At 42.3% G+C, this 26,411-nt stretch overlaps 1 protein-coding gene across 3 annotated transcripts in view; it reads right to left on the bottom strand.

The window, feature by feature from the left end:
* srcin1b (SRC kinase signaling inhibitor 1b) overlaps positions 1-26,411 on the bottom strand; it is a 140,956-nt gene that overhangs the window by 23,260 nt on the left and 91,285 nt on the right. For 2 of the 3 annotated variants that reach the window (XM_085285386.1, XM_085285388.1), the window contains exons 4-11: positions 22,879-23,080; positions 16,383-16,512; positions 14,830-15,001; positions 7,504-8,441; positions 6,117-6,206; positions 3,405-3,445; positions 3,106-3,129; positions 217-377 (exon numbers count right to left, since the gene is read on the bottom strand). In XM_085285386.1, coding sequence (XP_085141512.1) covers positions 217-377; positions 3,106-3,129; positions 3,405-3,445; positions 6,117-6,206; positions 7,504-8,441; positions 14,830-15,001; positions 16,383-16,512; positions 22,879-23,080 — 1,758 coding nt within the window. The remainder of the gene's footprint in view (positions 1-216; positions 378-3,105; positions 3,130-3,404; positions 3,446-6,116; positions 6,207-7,503; positions 8,442-14,829; positions 15,002-16,382; positions 16,513-22,878; positions 23,081-26,411) is intronic. The other variant, XM_085285387.1, reaches the window with a different exon arrangement.

Raw genomic sequence — 26,411 nt, 5'->3', positions numbered from 1 at the left:
AGACCCACCAACAGTGAAACAGAGAGCAAAGGAGGGAAGCAGGTGATCAACGCTATTCAATGTATTGTACAGTGGGGCATTAATATTAATATTTGGTCCAAGCTTGCACAACCTTGCTGACAAAAAATATGACATCACGGGAGGGGAAAAGTGTGGGTGACACGCTAGTTTGCATATTTGAAAATAGTTTTCAGTCAAAATTGTCTGTTTACAAACCTGCATGTTGCGTAGCTGTGACAGCTGTTTGCGCAGGGCGTTGGTGTTCTGCTGCAGGCTTTGTAGGTGGAGCTGCATCTGCAGGCGGGACACCGTCACAGGCTGGTTGGGCCCCGAGGGTGGAGGAGGCATCAGGGCCAGAGGAGCAGATGGTGTCAAAGCTGCCCGGCAGAAAGTGATATTCATTTCAGGGAACTCATTCATTCCTTGTATTGGGATCCTTTAGAGCACATTTAGAGCTGATAGAAAATTGTCCCAGAGTACTGTTACCAAATCAGAGGCTTCAAATGAAATCTGCATTTTGAGAAACATCTGCTGGTTGACTGCATGAATACAGAATATACTGGATGTTTGCACATTTGAAAACAGAAATCCAGGACAAGTTCTATCTGTGCTGCAGGTCAGAGGTGGAGATTACAGTCTTATGTAGACTCAACAGTGATAAACAGCATGGGGAGGCTTCGGGGACAAACAGGATCGGGAGTGAAAAACAGCAGTTCCACTTAATCCGAGAGTCTCGTTATAGAGGCGTCTCCCAGACAGCCACAAAGTGTGAGTGTTTCTAAATGAGAAAATCCTCTTGAATGGCGATGAGTGCTACGTTCTGACACACGCATCATGCAGAACAAGACAAAGGAAAGTAACTGGAAGACAGTCAGTTAGTAACAGAGGAGGGGGTGTAAGAGTTGCATTTCAAGGCTTCTTTTAAAACTAATTACAGCTGTCCACACCAAGGAGGAAGACTGTAACACCCCAATGCTGACACCTGTACAGGTGAGGAAATGGTTCTGTGTATAACTGATTATGGGCACAGTTGCTGCAGCTCTCCCGGTCAACCAGAATTCAGCACAGCCTTCATCTTTCTGTAAGCTTTTAACTGCCAGCACAGAGTCCACAGATAAGAGCTCAAGCAAATCGGACTAACTTTTATCATTCAGTGAGACACGCAGATAAAAATCTGACAGGAGAAAAAAGGAGCAGCTGGAGTGAATGGGAGAAGTTAAAATATAAAAATCACAACTAAAACGACTCTTCAGAAGAGTCTAATTCAAGTCGCAAGGGACTCAGAACATCCAGACTTATCTGTAATTTGCGATGAAATAAGATATGATTTGAAATTGCAAAATATCATCTTTTTAGATCCTTAATAGGAAAAAAGGAGGCTAAAACTGAACACTTTATGTGAAGAAATCAATGTTTCTAAAGATGTTTCCGCGTTTCCCACAAGCAGCTAATTTTCTGACGCACAAACGTTCAAACATCAAACTCTTTTGATCGCCTGCAAATTCATCCTTAGTTGAAAAGCTGAAGGGAAAAACTTTGACAAAGCAAAGAGTTTGTCGTGTCCAATTTAATGCAACTCAGCGATTTCTCACTCAAAAACACAGGAAACTATGGAGGACCAAAACTGCCAAAATTACAATGCAATAAAGAAAAAAAATAAATGGCTCAAGTTTAAAAATGTGCATAATGTAAGGAATAATCCACTAAAGAAATTTTTTTTATTGTAGTTGATATGTTATACCCACACACACATATTGTTTTTCCTATTTGATTCTGTTTTTTAAATATACATTTTATTTTTTTATAGACAGTTTTACGAATCATTTAATTATAATTTTCCAGATGTATTCCCTGGCTTCTTTCTTCATCTCTGTTTCCATGCAACATTTGAGCACAGCTGTCATTTGAAAAAGTGTCGTGAGGTTGAATTTGGATCCATCTGTTGTCTGATGGTAGAATGGATGACAGGAATTAAAATATTCTCTGAGCCAATCATCATATCATCAGATAATTCAAAAGTCTGCCAGTGACAACTTAGTGAGCAAGCGAGCTAAGGTTAGTCAGCTACTGCAACGAGTAATATGTCTGGATTATCATATAAATAGTATTTTAGGCGTGAGGTTAAAATTATGATTGACAACAGAAACGTATTCGATTGATGGAGTGCAGCCCAAAGTCTTCTAAGAAAACCCTCCTTATGCCATTACGGCACTGCGAAGTGGCTCCCATGACGGTGCATTCAGAGACACTGCGCTTCATGTCTTACTTATAGTGTGTTAAAGTGTCTTATTAACCTGAAGAAGTCTGGCTATTCTCTTATGACCACTACCATCAGCAAAGCATTTTCTGAGAGAAGACACCTTATTCTGCCAGCTCAATAGATATTTTCTTTCTTCAGACATTCTCTGTAAGTCCTACAGGTGGGTTTGTGAAACTCCCAGTACATCTGCAGTTTCTCTCAGAGAGCCTGTCTGGTACCAACAACCTTACAACCTTCAAAGTCACTTAAATTGCCTGATGATTAGTTTGAACTTCAGGAGGTTGTTCCATGTGACCATATGTACATCCCTAAATGAGTTCCTGCCACATGATTGGCTGATATTTTGCCCTAATGAGCAGCTGTCCCTAAAAAAGTGGCTGATGATTGTATACTTAACATTTGCTTTGTATAATACAAACTAACAGAGGGCAGTTACCCAGCTGGCTATTACTTAGCTACTCAATGTGCTTGGCATGGGCAGTCCGAGTTAAATTCATCAGTAAACTGATAGTCAGGTATAAAAGTCTCCTGAGGTTATGAAGAGCAAATAAAAAGGTGAACTAGCGAAAAAACATGTTATGCAAATGCAAATAAAACAGAAATATCACATATTTTAAATTTTATTAAGCCAGTTTTATTTATTTGTTTATTTAATCATTTCTAATTTTGGCAGTTTAGGCCCTCCATAGAACAAAGGGGAAAGTGAAGGACACAAGGTGTCAGAGAGGCAGATCCTTCAAAATGACATGTATACATGTACTAGGAACTCATGGGACTCCAGATAAAAACAGGGAAGGGGTGAGACGGGGGGTACCAGACACTTCAGGAACACATACAGTAGCTACCTTTCTTTTTTATAGTTCGTCCAGCTAAAACAAGAAGCATGGGCACCAGTTACAGAGCAGCAAAAGCCAGCGTGTACAGTACAGTACAGTATGAGGAAGCTTGCAGAATCAGCCATTACAATCACATATGAGGCTCCTTAAGAATTATGCAGAGAAAATGAAATAGCAGCAGCTCTGTGTGAGGAAAAAGAGCTAATTTATGTGGCTATCAAACAGGCAGCAGTGTGAAGCAGTGACAGGCAGTGATAGGAAATACTTTGTCTCCTTTTCTTTCTTTTTTTTTGGTAGTGAGGACTTACTGTCAGTTCCTGAGCAGTCACTGGCTGACTCAATCTTCTCCCTGGAAGAGGCAAGTGTTAAAGTACTTACAGCCAGAACACACTATCGACTGAGCTACTGAGAAGCTATTGATATATGGTGGAAAATGTGTGAATGTAGTGTGCGTGCTGCTGTAGTCGGGATTTTTTCCCTCGCTCCTTCACTATTCCCTACATGATCTACCGTAGTGGGAAGATCGCTGTTTAACATAAATTTACATTTTTTCTTCCTCAGCTGAAGCAAAACACATATGAATTTTAAAGCTTTTTCCACATCATAACAACCAGAAAAAAGGCGGAAAACCAACAGAGATGATAAGGCCTGCAGTTATTTATTAAATATATGCATTTATTAAAAGGTTTCCCTGGTTTTTGGATGTTGAAATGAACACCCACAATAGTGACTCAAAAGAAATGTGGGAGGTTCAGGACACAGGAATCCTGGCTGCTACAAACTAAAAGCATCAGTAGGGCTTCTCGCCTTTAAGGTTCCAGCCAGCAGCTTCATTTTCTTTAATATGACATTGCAATAAAGTGCACAACACAGAATCAAAAACAGTTTCTCTTCAGTTTCATAAACAGTACTTGGATTGTAACCTGCCCTTCTTCTATTTTCCCACAGTGTTTAAATTTGTCTTATGTTTTAATGATGTTGGGGTACAGCAAATCTGAGGCTTCCCGGGGCTTCCAAATGCTATCCTGCTGAGTCTCTAATGCCTCCCAGAAACACACACACACACACACCAAGAAACACACAACCAAAAAACAGCATCTGTCAGCATGTCTCTGGCTCCAGTAATACCAAATATATCCATCCAATCTCATCTGTTAATACAAAATCCCTGAAAGACAAATTAAAGGACTTAATTAAGGATGCTCGGCTCCAACATTTGGATCGAATATCAACCCGATCCTACTCAGAGAGCTCGAGTGGGTATCGGTGGCCCCGGGGTGAACTGAATTAACTTCATCAGCACATCAGCAGTGCGCTGGCTGCTACAGCAGGGAGGAAGCTCACGGCAAAAGGTCAGCAGTTTGGAGGTGTTTAATGTTGGTGACAAACAGCTTTTCTCTGGATCTTTGCAAAAGTTTTTGACTTCACCACAAACTCTGGTCAAACAACTCGACATAACCAAAACATGCAATGATAAGTCTTTCCCTGTTTCTCTCACAGCTTGGCCTGGTACTTAGAAAGTGCTGCACTTTTGCATGCACACACACCACTTTGCCTTAAATTGTTTTTATCAGTCATGGGAACACTGACTGATGCATGACTGGAGTTTAGGAAGTATTGAGCTCTCTAGTGGGCTTTTTTTAATCCTGAATGTTTAACACAAGACCCCTGAAGAATGGAGGGGAAGTGTACTGGTACTGGTACTGACTTTCAGGAGCGGCAGAGAAGTATGTCAGGCTGGTGTAGGAAATTTATGAGGACAGCAACACAAAGGTGAGGGGTGTAGTTGAAGCGACTCGGATTCAAAGTGGGGATGGGATTACATCAGGGATCAGCTGTTTGCTGTGGTGATGGACAGGCTGATCAATGAGGTCATGCAGGAGTCTCTGTGTACTATGATGTTTGCAGACATTTTTATCAGGTGGAAGAAAGCTTGGAGAGGTGGAGGTATGCTCTGGAGAGAAGAAGAATGAACGTCAGTAGAAGTAGAATAAATTCATGCGTGTGACTGAGAGCGAGACAGGTGTAACAATGAAACTATAAATATCAGAGGTTGTGAAGGTAGATGGGTTTAAAAAGCTGGGGTCAAACATCCAAAGCAAGTGCAAAAGAGAGGTGAAGAAGAGAGTGCAGGCGGGGAGGAGTGGGTGGAGGTGATTGTCAAGGGTGAGCTCAGGTTGAGCAGTTTGGAGACAAAATTAGAGAGCCATGGCTGAGATGGTTTGGACATGTGCAGAGGAGGGATAGTGAATATATTGGACAAAGGACGCTGAAGATGGAGCTGCCAGGCAGGAGGAGAAGAGGCCTGAAAGGAGGTTCATGGGTGTGATGAAGAAGGACATGCAGAGGTTTGGTGTAGCAGAGGAGGATGATAGAGATCTGCTGTGGTGAGCCCTAAAGGGAGTACCTGAATGAAGAATTCAAAGTTTTCCCCAAGGACACTTCAACATGCTGATAGGAAGAGCCAAGACTCAAACCCCTGACCCTCTGATGAAGAAGCATCCTGACATTCCCTCTCAGCCACAGCCTGCCGTGTAAAGCCTGTTAAAAAGCCTTTATCACACTAACAATATGTTTCTGTCCACTTCATTAATATCTTACAAACTTCGATCACATAAAACTTTAAACCTGAATGCTAAAACTGCACGCTGCAAATCTCCCAGCAGTCTACAAATGTTGTAAATGTGATATTTTCTAACACATTATCAACTGAACTGAATTCTTATCAGACTTTTTATGGATGTGGGTAGGTCGTACTTCATGTACTTTTCTGTATTTCCAAGTTTTCAGGGCAGTGTGTAAGGAATGGATCTGTAAATGGGCTTTGGATTAGTTCAAAAGAAGTGTAAGAACAAATCGTACACTAGGTAACAACTACAAAATGGATTTGTTCGCTTCAGACAAACGTGTGTCTGTGTTTGTGTGTATAAATGAAGTGTTTTCACAGAATTTCTATGCATGTTTGTTGCGTGTGTGTGTGTGTGTGTGTGTGTGTGTGTGTGTGTGTGTGTGTGTCTTACGGGCTTTCTGCCTCAGGCGCTTTGCTCAGTACTCTCTGCAGCAGCCCGGTCAGGCTGGCTATCTGCTTCTCCATCGCCTCCATACGCTCCCTGGATTCAAAGATGCACAGAAATGGTGGCTAACAGATGTTTCATACACATTTTACATAAAACATAACTTAAAAGGTTTCTCAGTTTTTAGTCCTCATTTAAAATGTAAAGTCAAGTGTAATTACTTTTGAGTTTTTTGTGTTATGAAATCAATGAAATTACCTCCTCACATAAAAATAAATCTACTTTTGCTTAAACAGCAGCTATCAGGACTGAAAAAGCAAATAAGTGTCGCATGCCAATGACACATGAAGCTGGCTCCAAAGTGAATCATTTGCCACAGACTCTCGTGCTAAATGCTACAAAAATGGTTCTGGTCTCTAAGTATAGTTTGCTACATTATAACAACTGCAATATGGATGCATTGTTTTAGCATGCCCTTTTGTATTTTAAGACTTGAAATTAGAGGCGTGGCCACTTTGAGCAACACTTGTGTCATCACTGGGAGCTCTACACTAAACCAGAACATTTAAGAAGTGTGTGCTTTCATTTTGTGAAGTAAATACAATTCTAGTACTTCATTAGTTTATAAACTATCACTAAATGGCAGATATAGGTCTCTCTGCATTGCACTCGTACAGTTAAAGATGCAGCTTGCTAGCCAAGCTAGCTGATGTTAGCAAATAAAATTATATCACCATCAAACTCTCATCACTTCAAAACAAACAAACAAACATGGCAGTGGGCAATATGCCACAATTGAGGCTTTAGAACAAAACTAAATATCTGCATCCATTTTTTTTAAAAACACATTGCCACCACTACATAACTATGATAGTAGCATCATTTTTTTAATCATATTTTTAATATTGATCAGTTCTGCTAAACTGTACAAATTTTATAGTACTTAAGATTGGTCATAACTGTTGTATACGATTTGTCTTCATATATATCTAATTTCTTGCTTGTGCGCTTGCTTAAAACTGTACATAAGCAGATATCCCTGAAGTCCTCATCTTTGCCTGTGATTCACCTGCCATCTCACGTGTTTCTCTATGTAAGCTTCTCAGGATCACTAATCTCTACCATAAGAATAAAGCAGCTGGGGAGTGATTCATAAATTTGCACATCTACCAGTGATAAACAGTACTGACATTCTCATATTAGAAGAGATGCAAGATCACCAAGCTCTGAGCACAAACTGGTTGTTGGTATGGTGCGAGTAATTTCTAGTTTTAATGGCAAAATTATCAAAATCACTCATGAAGTCTGTTAACATTACCATAGGAAAACAAAGTAGACATCCTCCACACATACACATATGAATTGCCAGCAATTAATAAAAAATGATAAGTACCTGGTTTCTGTCTCATTCCCCAGCAGAGGTGAGCCGAAGCTTCCAGGTCCACCTCCATCCCCTCCGGCACCAGCCAACAGGCACAGCTGCTCTGAGGTGAGACCCAGTCCTGGTCCCTGACCCCGGGCTTTGGGACTTTCCCCAAACACCGAAGAGGTCACAGAGTCTCTTCGCAAACTCTGTCTCCCTGGAGAACCCCGATTGGGCATGGTTGCTCCATAGGAATCTCTCATGTCAGGTATCTTCTGCGGGGAGGAGGGTGGAGGCACCCGCAACCCCATGGCCAACAGAGACGCAGCATAGGCATCGTTATAAAGAGGTCCTCCGGGCCTGTAGAGAGCGCTGTTTTCCATCAGTTCTCCTTGTAGTGCAGCTGCTGAATAGGAGGTGAGTGAACGCACTGATGCAGCACCTCCACCACCCCCACCTCCACCACGGCGGTATAAGGAGCCGTATGGGTCGGCTCTTGCTGGCAAAGGAGAGTGAGGACCCCCTGCGAGGCTAAGCCGACTTGGATCTGGACCCAGAGTGTAGGGGTCTGCGTAAATCCCGCCCCCACCACGATCATCCCCCCTCAGCAGCACCATGCTTCGGGATCCCCCCATTTCATCGTCGGGCTTCACGTCCCTGCGCTCAAGTATGGCACTGGAGGAGGCGCAGAAGGCCGGCTGGGGGTGGTGGGGCTGGTGGGGCTGGTGGAGCTGGGGCTGCTGGTGGGGAGAGGAGTGGTGGGACTGGGAGTGAGGGTGAGGCAGGGAGTGGGTGTGGTGGTGTGGCCCGGCATAGGAAGAAGGCCTTCCGCCACTGTAAAGTAGACGAGCACGGGAGGGTGAGCCTTGGGGAGGGGAAGCAGAGGAAGATGAATGCTGGGAAGACATCGGTGGATTGCTCAGGCGGCGGTTGGGTGGAGAGTCCTGGGGTGCATACACCATCTCCCTCTACAAACAAAGAACATAACTGTTATTCCTGGATACATAGCACATGTCCATCGAGTACAGATCAGTACAGGGTGCTGGAAAGTTTGCCCACAAGTCAAAAGTATAATTTGGGAAGAACATCGTGGGCTTTGTTGAGCATCTATTCTTTACACTCTCATGAAAATTCAAAGGCGTGTGGGAGTTTTTGCCAACAAGTCCACAAGTGGTTGTTAAACTTGCAGAAGGCTTTTGACTGTGTGGAACCTTGGGGAATCCTTTTGGGGGTGCTTTAGGACCACTGCAAGTAAATTTACTAGTCGACTCACTCTCACCTATTGCCATGAATTGAAAGTAGTCTCTAAAAGACTAAGATCAATGATAAAGTGGTGGAAATGACCTCCCTCCAAACGAGATCTAGAATTACAGAGACAGGGTGAGGAGGTCAGCAACTCAAGAGGGGTTTAGAGTAGACCTGCTGCTTTTTTTGCATCAAAAGGAGTCATTTGAGGTTATTCACATATCTGACTAGAAGGCCTCCTTGAGGCATATCTAACTAAAAGGAGACCCCAGGGCAGACCCAGGATATACTAGAGACAATTATGTCAGTTGGTTTGCCTGAGAATGATTCAGCATCCCCCCAGATGAGCTGGAGGCGAGAAGGTCGGTCTGGGCATCTTTATTTAGACCGCTGCCTCAGTGAATCAGACCTGGATAACATTACAGTGGCAAAAATAAAGGTCAACTCTTTTGGCCTGTGTAAATCATAGCGGCTCCACTGTTTTTGTTCACAGTAAATTTTGCTAAACAAGTCAGCAACTGTGCTTTTAGATCATTAGCAAAGTCATTGAATACTAAGATGTGTTCATAATATAGGCAATGTACATTAAGTGTTTGGATAGGGCTAAGAGGGATTTGTCACGCAGCTAAACCAAATGATCTATATTCATTTTTGTTCAAGCCACATGGGAGGCTCGCCAATGTTGACTCACCAACTAAAGAAAATGGTTTATTGGTAAATGACATTATGAGATTGAAGCCATTTATCCATTCTTACCCAGTCAAAGGGAAGAGATACCACGTCACATGTTGGGAGTCTGCATGAGTGAGGTGGTGCATAGAGAGAACTCAGAGACGTGGTGTTACTGAACATGAACAGGCAAAATAGTCACAAACTCTTTGGTGGAAGTTGCTGCAATCTCACAGGTTGTTGGACAGATTGTGAGTCTGTTAACAGACTGAATCAGTGCTTTACTGATTTTATGTCCTTTCCCCATCTTATCTCTAGTCCACACTTCCAATCCCACAACAGCTGTCATGGGCCTGGAAGTGAGGTTTAAATAGAAAGTGAAACTGAGGATGGTGTCCGTCACCTAGCTGAATATCATTATAGTTACAGTATTAATAATTCGATGGAGCTCTGAGGTCTGAAACGACTTGTTCAAATCCAATAACAAGATTCTTTAGAAATATCATTAAAGTAACAGTTTAAAATTTAAAGTTATACTAAAAGTGCGATTTGTGGAGGAAAAAAGGAATTTGATGTTGAGCCGGGGAGATTAAAAATTTTCACATTCATGAATAATGAAACGCAGCAACCATAATGGACCTACAGGCCATGAAGAGTGCTATTATATTTATTATTTATTGCTTCTGTTAGGGTAACTTCATATAATAATCATGAATTCAAACTAAACAAGTTTAGAACCTAAACTTGACTCCTGACTCTCTAATGAGATTAATCAGTTCATTCACAAAATATTCTTAATCTCGTGTTTTGCGCTTGTACACAGTGGATTCAATCAAACACAACACAGAAGATTAAATGTTATTTAGCTGCTGCAGGCCAATCAAATCATGTTATAAAAGCATCCAGAGAAAGCGAGCTAGTTGTTGCGGAGTTCAGCATTAAAATGAAGAAGACTTGATGATTATAGCACGTCATCACACTGTTATTATATAAAAGACATTACATATTCTGCAGCATGTCACCTCTCTTTTATCCACATCTCTCCAAATCTCTGGACGGGAAAAGGAGGTAACCTCTTGTCTGCAATTCAGAAGTTTTTGAGGCAGTTTTCAAGCTAAAGAGATCTATTGATGGCAGGTATTAGGGTAGATTTGGAAAAGGATCACACACTGTATATGGTTTTAGCTGCACCATCAGAAGAGCAGCGACTGAACGTCCAAGTCTGATTTCACTGGTGGCATTAATCACTTTGGGGAAGGGATACAATTTGTTCTCACTGTGGTTGAACACAGTTAAGGAGAGGCAGAGATTTCACAATGATACTAGAATGCTTTACCCATAACGTCTGTCAGTTTTTGACTTTTCAGAAATTCAACAATCAGCTTGACAACTAGCTATTTCTTTTAAAAAAGGGCAACTTACTGTAACAGCCAGTAGTTCATAGATGCCACTTCCTGATTGACAGGAAGGACTCTAAATTGCCCCTCTGAGTGCAGTTTAAGTTGCACTTGATGCTTTATTGACAGGCTGTGCATGAAGGGATAATCTTTTGGCATCAGACCCACATGTCAGATTGAAAGACAAAACAAAGCGGGGAGCGGAGGGTGTGAGTAAAAGCCGTGCTTTGAAGGCGACCAGACAGAAGAGTAATAGATACGGCAAAGAAGCACAAAAGAAGACGACGCTGTAATTGCTTGTGACGCACAGAGCTATCTCTCCTGGAGATGATGCAAATTGAAAAGCCAATATTTCCACATAATAACCCTCGGGTCTTTTCTAACAACACCCAGTGGACAGCCTCGCAGCACTCTGGGGCCATCATCTTCCATCTTGTATCTTAGCAACAGCCTCGTATCGACACCATCCTTTAAGTGCGCCGAAGACATGCAGACATTTCATTCCACCCCCTAAAGTCGCAAGACGCCTATCGCAGGTGCGCTCCTGAAAGCTTCATCCCACTGTGCCATTCAAAACTGCCCGTTCTCCCGCTGTGGGAAATCTACCAATCAATCTCCTCTTCATTCTGTCCTCCAGTCACACAGTCCGGCTTCAGTAATCCTCGTCATGCTTTTGTGGCCTGCAATCAGGGAGTGATCTTTGGCTATGCTGGCAAGAGTTCAATAAGCTCACACATACACACACACGTCCTCGTCCTCACCTTGACAATGCACCTCACACACATCCAGCTCAAGGTAAGCCTGCTGGTTTGATAAGACTGTAAAACGCTACGAAGATTTCAGAGCTGAAGACGGGGAACAATCCCTTGGGAACAGCTGACCTCCAGCGCATTAACGGGCAGCTGCAAATCACGCACACAGGCAGACAGTAAACCAATCGCATGCACACACGCAAACAAAAAGCCCCAGGATGTTTCATAGACAGCAAACTGAAACACCGAAATGTGTCAGAAAACACGCCGCTGCCGACGGCACTCGCCTCACTTCAGCTGTTAAATACGTAGATTCGTTTTTCACAGCATGTGCGCTGCATATGTCTGCCTTCCTGTAATGTAATTTATCTAGTTCATCATTTGCTTTATCCTATAAAAGGAGCGTTCTCTAACACTTTAAATTGCAGATCCTCATTTCCATAATCACACTGTAATTAGGAGGCAACAAAATGCATTCGGGGTTTTGTGCTGAAAATGGCAACGCTGCGAAAAGTGAATGACATGCAAAGGTTTGCTTTGCTCCTGCTGTAACAAAATGCATGAAGCATTAGTAATCATGCTAATGAAGCAGATGCCACATTTATGTTGCCAGAAACTGATTGATGTGTTAAAATAAATCCCACTGTGGCTGCTGGACAGGAGGATGTGATTTACAGGCGGCTGATCATCAGCTCAAATAAAGATGGGTTGATAAGTACATTTTAATACACCAGTAGTTTTATAGCACAATGAAAACTGAGACCTCTCTGAGAAACCGAGGGACACTTTGGTTAATGACTTGTGATTGACCAGTCATTAACACAAACCCTAACCAAGCATCAGCCTCCTTTATTACTTAAACATTGATCAAAATTTACAAAATGAACTTCATATTTCATTACTGAATCTCAGTCTTTGTACTGTCTTCCTCCCCTCGCAGAGGGCTGCACATCCCAAGCTTCTGCCAGAGGTTTCTTCCTGCAAAAAAGGGAGTTTTTCCTTCCCAACGTCTCCAAAATACTTGCTTATGCTTGAATCTAGTGACTGATTCCATAAACTCATCAGGGAAAAAAAGGACATTCGAAGGACTTCTTCACAATCAGAACTTATTTTGCCACCAGATGAGTCTGCTCCTCCTGAAGGATTCAGGTATCAAGGCTTCACCTTTCAAACCTGTAAGGTATGTTCATCTTTTATACTCTGGAAGATCTAAAAATGAGTCAAAATGAATCGCTCCAAAGAGGTATCTGTGCATAGATGTTCATTATCTTTGGATAAAGGACAAGATTATTAGCATTATGCTTTCAATTTGTAGTCTAACGGCTATTAATAGTGTTTAGTGTAAAAAAAATGGCTATTGTTTGGGAAGATTTTAGCTTTTTAAATCCATTAAACTTGTGGACACAACAGGAAGTGTCCCTCCAGATAACTGCTGGCCACCCAGAAAGCCTTGAAAGAAAGCATCAAAAGGCCAAGCCAGCAGACTAGATGATGGGTTCCCAGACTGATCCCCTCAGAATCCCAGAAATCCCTAAATCTTGAAATGTTAACAGTTCTGACTGAATGATTGACTACTGGGGAGATTTTTCCCATGTTTCCCAAAGCAGAACTTCTATTAATATTGTTATTATTTATTTCCTAGACGTGTTTAGGTTGAAATACACTGCATTCATTTGCTCTCCTGTGGAAGCAATGCCATATTTAATCTGGCTGTAATGGTAGTTTGGCTCTCTGGTCTATTTGAACAGCACTAGCTTGCATGTGCATATGGTGAGTCGGTGGGAACTGTTTTCATTTGAAGTTAGGGAAATAATACCTCAGCTTCAGCAATTAAAAGACTGCATCCACGAGTCAGTCCTCAGACGAACTGGAGTACGAGTGTCATCTCAGAGAAGTGTTTCTGCAGTTTTGCAGTCTGCTGGCATGCAGCCCACTCAGCACGGGAGATGTGAAAGACTGGCGCTCGTCCAGGCTCAGTGTTGGGAAAAAGTCACATGACTCACTCTCGACGAGTGAATGAAACTAACTTAAGCCTGAACACATTGTGTAATGCAAACTAGCATGTGTAAAAAGATATAAAATCAGTGTTTCATGGGAGATTGATGTGGGCGTGAGGGTATATGAATAAGAGTTTTCAAAGGGAATTATGAAACATTATTTATGACAGGACTGCACAGAGTTTGAGTCTGCAATGAAGAAAAGGGATCATCTTCTGCCCTTACTTTGCATTTTGGTAAAACACTTAAACAGAGAACTGATTATTAGTATTTAGTATTTTAGTATTTAGTATTTATTTATTTATTGTCATTGTCAAGAACAATGAAATTGCGTTTGGGGCTTCCATACAACCCAAAAAAAAGAAGAAAATAATAAATACCCCTTAAAACCCAAGTGTACATATTTAACCCAGTGTGACTCCAATGCAATAAGACAATCCTTAGCAATAATGTTCGTAGAAATTCAGACAAAGACCTGAGAAACATGACAAAATACAACAATGCAACCCATTCAATATTATTGTACTGTGAGATATGATATCAGATATGATAGTTATCTATTTAAGAAAGAGGGGGGGGGGCAGGAGGGGGAAGAGAATAAAGATATGATGCACCAATGCAGACCAGTTCTATTAAAGTAGGATACTGTATTTCTAAAGACGTTTAAAGGCAAATTTCCAAACTCCATATTTCTTTTGGTTTAGGGCTTTGTTCAACCTCCTGGTCTACTGGTGTTTTGCAATTTTAAATAGCAGAAATATTCTCTACCCATGAATGTTTATCATATTTCTAACCCTAAAGGGAAGCAGAAAATCCAGCATTAAAAATCTCCTCATCTAAATGAACAATAAATAATAAAAGTACTGGCGGCCACATGGTAGAAACACTTATGCTATCCGCTATCAACTTCAAAATTTTACAACACCTCGCCAGACCCAAAGTGATCCAAGATTTTTAGTAGGTATACCGATGATATGAATATGAAACTCTGATGCCGCCTCGTTCTTGAGTTATCGCCTTCACAAACTTGGGTGTCCACGCTGCCCACCTGGCCTCTCACCTGGCGGCTTAAAAACAGCTGAGGAGTAAAAAACATGAGTGTTTGACCTTGGCAAAGTTTATTCTTTTAGTTCTGTAGACACATGCAGTCCTCACGGCCAGAGAGAAGGAGAAAAATGGGAGAAGCTGTTCATGAATGCACCTGTAGCGTTTAACCCTCTTTCTCTGTGTTTTGAACACCAAGGCTTATTTGTCTCTTTCCTCCAGGCGTTTGTGTGCACGCAGACTCACACTTACCCGCAGGTCTCCGTTTGCCAGGTGTGGGTTGTGATGTCCAGGGTAGGTGCTGTAGATGGGCTCTTTGCAGTAAATCTTAATTACGCAGCGGTCCTGAACGTCCCGTGGGTCCTCCAGCTCATAGAAGACATTACGGGTCTCATCTTTAATCAACAGAGCCGTGCTGGGAGACCTGAATATCAATAGTTGTCAACGCACACACAAAAAAAGACGCAAACACTGATAAACAGTCCATGCAAAGACAATTTCAGCATCTGTTACACACTAATATGATACAGTGATGTACGTTCACTTGGAGAGTGGGAGGAGGATTTCTAACTGCATGAGGTGCTCGTAATGAGAGAATCAGCTGGAAGCGGACTGATATTAGGTTAATCAGAAATCTAATGTTCAGTGTTTAAAGGTAAAAAAGTGCTGTGGATAACTAACATGGGAGAGTCTAGAGAGAAACAAAAATTTAGAACTTAATGAAAATGATTATTGATGTTTTTGACCCAGTTCTTTGTCCTGAACGCACATGTGTTCAAAAACATATTGCAGCTAAGATTAAATGAATGGGCAGCTTATTGGTCAGCAGTGCAACTTTCAAACCAAAGACACCACATGAGATTTTTATTTATATGTATTTGCTGCAACCAAGACAAGAGTTGATAAAAAAAATAGGCTGAATTTATCAAACTTAGTGGCTTAACATGAAAAATAGAAGAATCCTTTAGATCTTGGTGCAGAATCGCGTCGTTTTATTTAAGTAATTCTGCAAAATGTGTGGATGGACACAAGATTAACACAAGGACCGTTGACTTTTTACAGTCTGCTCACTTTCCACCATCACATCAAAACCCATTAGAGATGGCTTATGGTAGCCAAACCGTTTCCTTTCTGGTTAAAGAACATAGCGATAAAAGAGCAGCACGACAAGCTAATGATGGTCACGGTTTTCAAATATTCAAACAGTTATTAAATCATATATAAAAACTAAATATTCTCTGTGATCATTTCTGGTCTTAAAATACATATTTTCACATTTTTTTAGTAGAACTTCACCATCAAAAGTTATTAAAATGAAAATAGATCAAAAATAAGGTTGATTTAAATCTAGCTGATAAAGCTACATATCTCATTTTTACCAAAAATATGATGATATATGATGAGTTCAATTCTGGGGTTGTTCTCTGGTTACATGGAGAGAAATTAGTAGTCAGCATTAGCAAGCTAAGCTAACCAAAAACATTAAATTGAGGGTTGTTTTAGACATTTTTGGAAATGAAATGTGGCATTTAAAGGATATTTAAAGAAAAATATAAGTCATCGTCATTTTCAGTGCCCTCTCCTGCTTTTATTCCCCATCTGTTTAAAGAAATGAATTTTCATGTGTGGCTGGTTGAGGATGGAGCTGAAATGAATCACCGACAGCCTCTGACCTTGAGATTGATTTATAAAACATGCCATAAATGAAGTGTAAATATTGCACTGCAGAACGTTTGTAAAAGATCTAAACAGATCGATAAACATGCAGACGTGTTAATATCCTGCGTTTGTGGATATCGACCTACCTGAGCATGGCCATGGTGAGCCTTTGGGGGAACATGTGCACGATGAGGGCCCTCAGAGTGTCCAGGCTGGTCAGCTCGTGGGTCAGGTGAACCCTGCGAGTCTCCTCCCCAAGCTGGAGGAACAAGATCCCTGCATTTATGGATGGGGAGGAGCAATGGGGGAGATTCACAGTGGTAGATGGGGGTGGGGTGAAGTTTGGAGTCGGTGATGAAGGCAGAGAGCGTACGAACAATTTTCACCTCAAAGTTTTCAACAGTGTAGAAGCAGCTAATAATCATCCATTTTAGCTGAAAGCACACTGCTTGGCATAATCCCTCCGTTTGCGCTGCTCTTACCGTCTATACAGCAGGCACTTCCCTCGTTACCACCTCCGATCTAAAGCTCTCCATCTCAACGAAACCCATATGTGGGAGCAGGGTGAGAGTACAACATGTTTTACTTTGTTCAGCTTAATTTACTGTTAAAAAAAGGCAATTAACTAAATTAGTTGGAATAAATACTGAAGACTGAGGTCAAAATCGATATGTTACACAAAATGATTTAATGAATTTTAGTGTTAAGTTCCTGTTTAATTATACGTGGCCTGTATGCTGTGCTGCAGATTGATCTAAATGTCAGTGGTCAGATTGTAAATGTTCCTCCTGCTCACCATTAGTCAGGGTTTCTGCAGTGTTTACCAAATTAAATTCAAGACTTTGTGAGACCTTTTAATGCAACACAAAGGCATTTCATACTTGTTTTACAATAAAACCCGTAGGGTCAACGATAATTTATTAAGTGCATAATGTATAGACACAGGCGATTTTTTTCGGTGGTAATAACTGACCCAGGATAAGTTAATCTGATGCAGATCTAATGTTGCCAGCAATGTTGCCAATGATGCTCTTGCTTCTGGGCAAAAGAAACGCTGTGTCACAGCGGGGTGCGCCGGTGTGTTTTGTTTATAGGACCCAGAAGTGGATGCAGAGAGGAGTTGGAGGAGTTAACAAAAGGCGAGCCTTTATTTGGCTGTAAGCAGTGGTAAAATATATAACTAAGAAAAACCTATGGACACTATTCAAAGGAGCTTGCAAGGAAAAGCGTCTGGACTTCTTTAAGTTGCTTGAAGACGTTTCACCTCTCATCCGAGAAGCTTCTTCAGTTCTAAGGTCAAATGGCGGAGAGTCCCAGATGTAAACCCAGTGGGAGTGACCCCCCACAGAGGGATAAAGGACCCCCTGATGATCCTCTAATCACATGAGCCAAGGTGTGAAAACGGGTGTGGGTCCCAATCAGGCAGGGTTTCGGGTGAGCTCATTGTGAAAACTGGCCCCACCCACACCAGGAAATCGCATGATAAGGTGGGGTCCTTTTGTCCATCTTTGGGGGGTCACTCCCACTGGGTTTACATCTGGGACTCTCCGCCATTTGACCTTAGAACTGAAGAAGCTTCTCGGATGAGAGGTGAAACGTCTTCAAGCAACTCAAAGAAGTCCAGACGCTTTTCTTTGCAAGCTCCTTTGACTACGATGACCTGGATGACTGAGAACCTTCACAGACCTATGGACACTATGAGAATGAACACTGTGTAAACGAAGGCTACTGTGAAACACAGTGAGAGCTATGAGGAAAAACCTATGAAGACTGTGCTGACGATAACAGACGACCTGACAATGACATACGGAAAACAGAGGACACGGGAGGTGATCAGGGGAAGTGGGAACACATGGCTGATATGAGCCTAATGACAGGACAGGGGAAGTAAAACTAAATACAATGAACAAAGAACATAAGACTCCTTCAAAATAAAACAGGAAACACGGAGACGTAAATGTGACAATACAAGCTCAGACCTAAAACATATGAGAGACTAGACGAGGACCCACACACAGAAACCAAGGAGACAATGATACATAATGGCTGATTTTAACCTCAACTAAAACCTAAATAAGAATACCACATGAACCATCATCACAAATCTAACATAAGACAAATACCAACTACACTCAGCGCGCTGGGTCAGAGACCCAGCCTGTGACACGCTGGGTGGTTAATTTGTGGGTCTTCCAGTGCAAAAGATGGATTTAAGCATCAAGACGTCATGACTTGGTTTTTAGACTCAACAGTGAGCTATGCTTTCGGGTCTACTGGCCAAGTTTGATGTCAATAATCAGCACTTCTTTGGCATAACCAGCCTGCACAGGTGTGTGGTCATTAACTTGAAAGGAAAGGTGCTGATGCCTTTGTGTGTGTGATAACACACATTTCAACAGCTTTTAAAAATACTATTCTATGGCTGAAAAACGGGTTCAAACAGCTCTTTTAAGCACACTGTCCATTAAATTGAGCTCAGACTAGTCTATTTTGTGTTTGCCCTGCAACAGGCTGGCGATATGTCCAGCGTGTACCCCGCCTCTCGCCCTGTTTCAGCTGGGATAAGCTCTGTAGATCAGCTGATGTCAGTGCCAGCTAATATTAGCTGACAGTTCAGATGATGCCCATATGCACATCCAATTGAGTAGCTTAAACATGGACCATAATTCAAGCTGCTTCAGCCTGTGCACATTTGGTGTTGATATGCAAGCATCTTTGCAACCCACCTTCACCCCAGCTCCTGTTCATTTTGCAGTTTCTCACTTAAAGAACATATCTGTTTACAGTGGTGCTGGGATAAAAACAACATTACATTTCGACATATTTCTAATGGTTTGTTCTTCTTGTTCCTTTACATTCTGAGATTGTGATGTCTGTTATAAAACATGTAACTGAAAGTGGATCAATAAAAAAAGAATGTGATGGCAGAACAGTTGACGAAATGTATTGATGTACCTAATAAGAGGCTACTATAGCTAAGGCTCACACTGCTGTGCTGTGAAATGCGAAGAGAGCAACACATAATTATCAGCCTCACTTTAAATGGAAGCTGGAATTCCGAGTGGACGCAGTGAAATTCTCACCGACTCCAAGTGCAGAAAGTAAAATTAACACTGACTCAGATGTGTTATAATGTAAAAGGCTCGTTTTTAGAGAACAGTTTAAACCTTTTGAAGGGCGGAGGTGATGGTGAGATATCCCTAAGGATGGAGGCAACTTACACGTTTGGGGTTTTAGCTCACGATTGAGGATAATATAAAAAAAAACTGACGCCTGCGCTACCGCCTGGTAAAGCATGAAGAAGAGCAAACATGAAATGAAATGATAGAACGTTTCACAGAGAGTTGATGCTTATCTTAATATGCTGTTTATGTGGTATAAAACATTTGAAACTCTTGACATTTTTCTGGCTTGTCCTACATTTTCTGTGTCCTGCAAATGCTATAAAGATGCTTTTAAGGAGGAAATGGTTTCGCTTGCTGCCACGGCCATTAATCAAAGACGACAGGTAACTCGGCGAGATCATTTGGAGGCATTAGACAGCTCTGTTTATATTCAGCACTCCTATAGGCAGTGCACTGAAGTCTGACTTTCACTTGACACTCAGAGGGCCTTGCCAGCTTCACTAGATTAACACTCGATGCCTTCAGTCAACTCAAACATTACCTGAAGGAGGACAGTGCCGTACAGGAACAGAGCTAATGTGTCTTGTTTACGGCTGCCTGTCAGAAACATCAAATCAGATTAAGCGAGTGATGGCCGCCCGACGTATCAATCAAAGTGAGGTTGTCAATACACGTCCACAAATGAAGGCTGATAGAAGAAGTGAAAATAAGAGTCAATTAGCTCCGCCTGCTGTGCTGACTGCTGATGAAATGAAACCTCAGTGGACAGATTTGAATCAGTGACTGGAATCAGACAACCTTTACTCTCATATCAAGCTCCAAACATAACCAGGAAGAAAGTGGAGACGAATGGTGAGAATAAAATGTTAAAGGGAATCAGAAAACAGTATCGAATCGCAGCGAAAGCACTAAAATTTGCGTTTCACAGGTCAAACATGTAAAAGGACCTGACGTGTAGTTTGTTTGAGGATCTCGGGAGGGGAAGCTGCTGTGCAAGTAACCAACTGTAGTCAGAAACTTTTCATAAGTCAAGGTAAGTTGTGTCCACAGCTGTGCAGTGGCTCGGTCAGGATGTGCTTATGCTAAGCTCAAACTACAACAGTTTAGAAGGGTTGAATGGGGTTGATGGGTTGAAATTGAGTGAACACATCAAAGCCAGTGCTAACGGTGATTTGGGACTCATTTACAAACATTTTCACACATTTTTGTGACTCCTGGAAATACTTTTAGCAGAGGGATATGCTCGGGTAGAGCGTACACGAGGACACACGATACCCACTTGTTTGTCATAAATTCTGTGGATAATGACTTGTTCTATTCATACAGGTGCTCATTCAGACACCACACAGTACTCCAACCAGCTCCAGCTCTGGTTGGATCAAACATTAAACACCGTTTAATGTTTGATCCAACCGAGTCTGACACTTCTATTCTCACGTTCAGCTCCCCTGGGTAATATTTACGAAGCTTCAGGGGTGCAGTGCATGTCTGAAGGCTCGGGTTATCACTCTCTAATGAGAGGTGGGCAGCCAAACATCCCTCCAGTCCCAGCCCTTCTGTGCGAGTCTGTGAAACCACACTATTTTTTTAAAGATTGAGCTACAGACACTGCTGAATTTTGGCACTGTCATGAATCGCTGTGCGGCAGGCAGGAGTTGGACCCAAAGTGCAGGACTCACAGACTCAGGGAGGTGAACTCAAAACTCAGCTTTATTTGCTGGCAGGGAAAAAACATACAAACTAATCTAAACTGGGAACTTGGAAAACTCACAGCGAGACACACAGGGAGATCCACACAGCATGAGGGACGACGCGACACTGACTCAGAGAAACACAGGGTTTAAATACACTGGGAAGTAACGAGGGGAATGAGACACAGAAGGAGGGCACAGCTGGGAGAAATCAGGACTGACGAGACAAGCAAAGCAGGACGCATTCACATGAGACACGGACCATCAAAGTAAAACAGGAAGTATCACACAGAGACGCGAACTTGACAGATCGGAGAGACATAAACCATAAGGCAGAGGTCTAAGAACCAAAATACACAGGGAAATACTCAGCTGGGAACACAAGAGACTAGACTAGAGAGAGTAACAAAAAACCAACCATGAGAACATAATGCACAATGCAGAGTGACAGAAAACAAGAAACTCAAACATGCAAAGACACAATTACACAGAACAGAGGGGACACAGAGAGACATGAAGGGCAAGGGATCAAAACTAGAAGCCATAGAATAAATCACACACAAGTACAATAATACAAAAATCACAAAGAACTAAAAACGCTGGGTCAGGAGACCCAGGACCGTGACAGGCACAGTAGTTCTGACTTGTGCCTTTGAGCGCACCACCAAATGTGACTTAACCTTCAGACCCTCATATAGTTCAATAAAGATAGTAGGACAGTCCCTTGACTCCATTGGTCCTGCTTTACACTTGCATTGCATCGGCTGTAAGATCTCCGGTTCCCAGCATTATTGGGGCTGGAGCCAATGACTCGGAAACAAGGTCAATCATCACATCACACCTGCGTCAGAGTTTCTGGGCGGTGAAAAAAAACATCTTGGGGGAGCATTGATATCGATAAATGTCTTGTGAGTCAGTTGCTCTACATTTTTCTCTGGTGTGGGGATTTCACTGAGCCAATGGGTGCAGCAGTGGGCAAATTTAAGCCAAGAGCTGTTGGCAAAGCTCCCCTTTAATCAAAGGAGTCTCAGTAATGGCCACCAGCAGAGATGTCAGCACAAATAAAGGTTTTTAATCTCAAAAGTTAGTCTAGAAGTAAAAAATAAGCCTCAAATAAAATGAGCTAACATTAAAAAAAAATCAGTACTTGTAACAGTGTTTTTCTCTCAAGCATCACTTCTTTGTAATCATCAATCTGCAGTCAGCAATTTAACTCAGAGTTTGGAGAAGCAGTGGGAACCATCCTTGGAGTAACAAGCTTGTTATCTCTGACCAATCAGCCAAAGAAGTCTGAAAGTGTGACTGCATTAAAAAAAAGTAAATGTTATTACTGGGAGATGAATCCTGTCCCGACTTCTCATTTGTGGTTCAAAGAAATGAGAAACAGATTTCACCCGCACAGAGTTTAAAATGACAACTGAGGTGTTTTTTTCCCACTGAAATAACTTACTATTAAAACAACATTACAGAGACTTTATGAATAAACAGGAAAAAGGAAAACCACACCCTAAAATGTCAAGATTTTAAACTTTAGTCTGAATAAAAATTTTGCTGAATGAAACTAAAAGCTGTCTGCATAATTGAAGGCTCCAATCTCCTGAAACATCTTTGGATTTTATTGTAGAAAGTTTGTAGTCATCATCGCCGTGAGCAGATTGTACGTGCACATGTCTAACCCCTACATGATCTCATTTATTGCACAGAATCAGAAGGGTTCAAGTCGTTTTCGTCATTTCTGCTGAGTGGATATCACAGATGGGCCTCGACACAATCTAAATATGAGAGATATGAAATTTTTCAATTTTACTCAAAGACAGCGGACTGACCTGGCGCCCGCAGCTTGGCCTGGCTGGACGAGCGGGCCAGCGGCAGGCTCTGGCGGAGCCGGTTCATCCTGTTGAAGCCGATGGGAATATCAGGGTCTGACATGTTCTCCAGATTTTCGGCTGACGCGAAGGATACCCTGCTGGCCTGGTCAGCGAGAGCTGGCTGTGTCGGGCTGAGTCGTGTCACACGTGGCGTGCGAGTCTGCGAGACAGAAGTCGAGAAGTCAGGAGAGAAAAATAAAAGCACGGATGATGCAGAGCGATCAATGAGCTGACACCAAAAACACATGCAGAACAGAAAGCAAACAAAATTGGCCTCGGGAAATCAATGCAAAGAAACAAAAGAGACTGTAAAAACCGGCTTTTAGCACAAATACACACATTTAACCTCAGACAAAGAAGCTTTACGTCTTCATCTACGCACAGAGACTCAAAACAAAGTGAGCCGAACCCTAAAATTAGAGCAGCTCAGACAGCCAGGTTAAACAAACCCACGAGTCAAACTCAGGGCCGCCTGCGTTAATGGGACACAAAAAACTATTCAAACAATGTTTCCACTAAATGTTCTGATATGTAGGAGGCAGCAGCTGGTGCTGACTGAAATCTTTCTGAAGATGAAATAAATGGATGATATTCTGCTGGTGGCTCAGAGCACGTGCCCGAGAGCCTGGTGGTTTCAAATGCTCCTAAAAAAACTGAGCCAACTGGGGCATTGTGATGCTAATGACCCCAGCAAATCCAAACTCTGGCCTGGACAGCCCCTCTATCTGTAATGCAGATTGCTGCTAATATTTCACCTGTCCAATCTGAAACCACTGGGAAGCCCAAATTGAGAAGGACCTCTCATTACAGCCCTACCAGGAGCTCCTGCAGCAGGTTGGCTTTTAATGAATCCTTACTGACAGACATTTTCCAGCCCAAAGACTACAGTAATGAGCTCCCACAGTGCCACGTGAAGCCAGCCCCAATTGTCTTATGCATCCGTGCTCTTTGCTTAGTCCTCACTAACACTCTATGGGTGCTGTTTGATTTCTGGAGGCTACAGCGGGCCACGCATGTGTGCGCAAACATGTAGGAAACGCCAACAATCACGTCAAAAGACATCAAATCTGAGGATAAAATGCACACTTACAGTCTGCTCCACTAAATTATCTCTTGGGGGTTTGCTCTTTCTTCATTAATATCATTTCAAGAGTCCTTCAAGAGTGGATGCTTCTCTGGTGTCCTGGATTGTTGATTACCTGACAGGAAGACCACAATATGTACGTCTCCCACAGTGTGTGTCTGACAAGGTGATCAGCAACACAGGGGCACCACAGGGGACTGTCCTCTCCCCCTTCCTCTTCACCCTCTACACCACAGACTTCAGCCACTGCACAGAGACCTGCCATCTTCAGAAGTTTTCTGATGACTCTGCGGTGGTTGGATGCATCAGCAGGGATGATGAGACAGAGTACCGGGCTGTGGTCGACTCCTTTGTCACGTGGTGTGAGCAGAATCATCTGCAGCTCAACGTGGCAAAGACCAAGGAACTGATCGTGGACTTCAGGAAGACCAGGAAACACTTGACCCCTGTTTCAATCCAGGGGGTCAGTGTTGACATTGTGGAGGACTATAAATACCTTGGAGTACACATTGACAATAAACTGGACTGGGCTAAAAACACCACAGCACTTTACAGGAAGGGCCAGAGTCGTCTCTATTTTTTGAGGCGACTGAGGTCCTTCAACATCTGCCAGAAAATGCTGAGGATTTTCTATGAGTCTGTTGTGGCCAGTGCGATCCTCTATGCTGTTGCATGCTGGGGGAGCAGGCTGAGGGTCGCAGATGCCAACAGACTTAATAAACGAATCCGTAAGGCCAGCAATGTTGTGGGGATGGAGCTGGACTCCCTCAAGGTGGTGTCGGAGAGGCGGATGCTGTCCAAGATAAAGACAATGTTGGATAACACCTCCCACCCACTCCATGATATGCTGGTCAGTCACAGGAGCTCGTTCAGTGAGAGACTGAGATTACTGAAAAGCACCACTGAACGACACAGGAAATCATTCCTGCCTGTGGCCATCTCCCTGTACAACGCATCCACTTAACACACTGTTTGCTGCTACAGCTACACATGTTTCTTTTCCAACTATTTATTTATAAGTGACTTATGTATGTATGTATGTATATATATGTATATATTGTACTATTCTTAGTTAGCGTATTGTCTGTCTTGTCTTAATGTTGGTTTAAAATGGAGCACTGTAACAAAAAATAATTTCCCCCAGGGATCAATAAAGTATTCTGATTTCTGATTCTGATTTAAATTTAAAAAAAATGGCGAAACACATGCACCCACATGTCTTTTAACACAGAGAACAGGCTGACAGACTATGTGTGCCTCCTCTCATATGTTTGGAGATTTATGGTCTCGGAGTGCGCTCGACAGCCAGACACTGCACACCTTCTGCCTTCCAGCGCACAAGAATCAAGCTGGCGGGGAGAAAAGAGCCGGGAATTATAAAGTTTGTGTTCAGCGAATCGTGAAGGGAAGAAGGGAAAAAGAGCAGATAAGGGTTAGAAACAGAGCGTATATTCACCAGAGAAAGAGGAGAGTAAACAGAGTAAAAAAGATTTTCTCTTTTAATTTCGGTTAACAGACAGACGTGAAGCTTGGCTGTACGTTTAACTCCACCGTTTTATTTTCCACAGTAACAGTCAATAAAGCTTCCCACAGGATCTCTCCCAGAGGACCTCCTCCCTCACACTCCCCTCACAAGACTCATTAAAATGACTTTGGCTGCAGTGATAAGCTGGGCAAAGAAACACATGCACAGTGATATATTTTTCAAATCTCATGGAAAGCGTGATCAATTTTCAAATCTGAAGTGTACATAAAATTGATTTGTGTAATGCTAAGGCCTCGAGAGAGCCAGAGAACCTCTGAAAGGTCGGATAACGCTAAATCAGATATATAAATAAAGAAAAAAAATCAGATATTTCAAAGAAAAGTGCTCTTAGCAATTCTGAAATTATGACAAGTGCTCTTTTTATTGCCTGTTCTTCCAAGTGATTCGTTTTTACACTGAAGTGATTAAAAGCAACTCTTTTCATCTCGTGCTTTACTGAAATCATTTCTGATGTCACGGCGTAGCATCAAAGGCTAAATGATGTGTGGGTTCTGAAGGAGAAAGGTTCAGCCTGCATACTGACAAACACTTTAGAGGCAGAAACACCATCTCCATTCCAATAACACCGCCCATAATCCAGGGAGACGTTCTGGATGGACGCTTGTGTCTGTGATCTCTTTCTTTCAGTCACTAGCGAGAGCTCATAACCATAACTGAGAGTGAGGAACAAAAATCGACAGCTTCACCTCCACACTCAGCCCGCTCTTCACCACAGCAGACCAGTGTTGCATCAGCACATCAGTGCAGATGCCGAACCAACACATAGTTAGTCTCTCCTTCCTTCTTCCCCCAATTCATGAACAAGGCCCCGTGATACTCGGGGTACCAACTCATCCCCAACAGAATAATAAAATGCAATAA

The sequence above is a fragment of the Mchenga conophoros genome, linkage group LG8 (genome assembly GCF_057382185.1).
Source record: "Mchenga conophoros isolate Kocher_MC1m ecotype Shallow Benthic linkage group LG8, M_conophoros_male_GT1.1, whole genome shotgun sequence".
In the NCBI taxonomy this organism is placed as follows: Eukaryota; Metazoa; Chordata; class Actinopteri; order Cichliformes; family Cichlidae; genus Mchenga; species Mchenga conophoros.
This window is presented reverse-complemented; position numbering and strand designations above follow the sequence as displayed.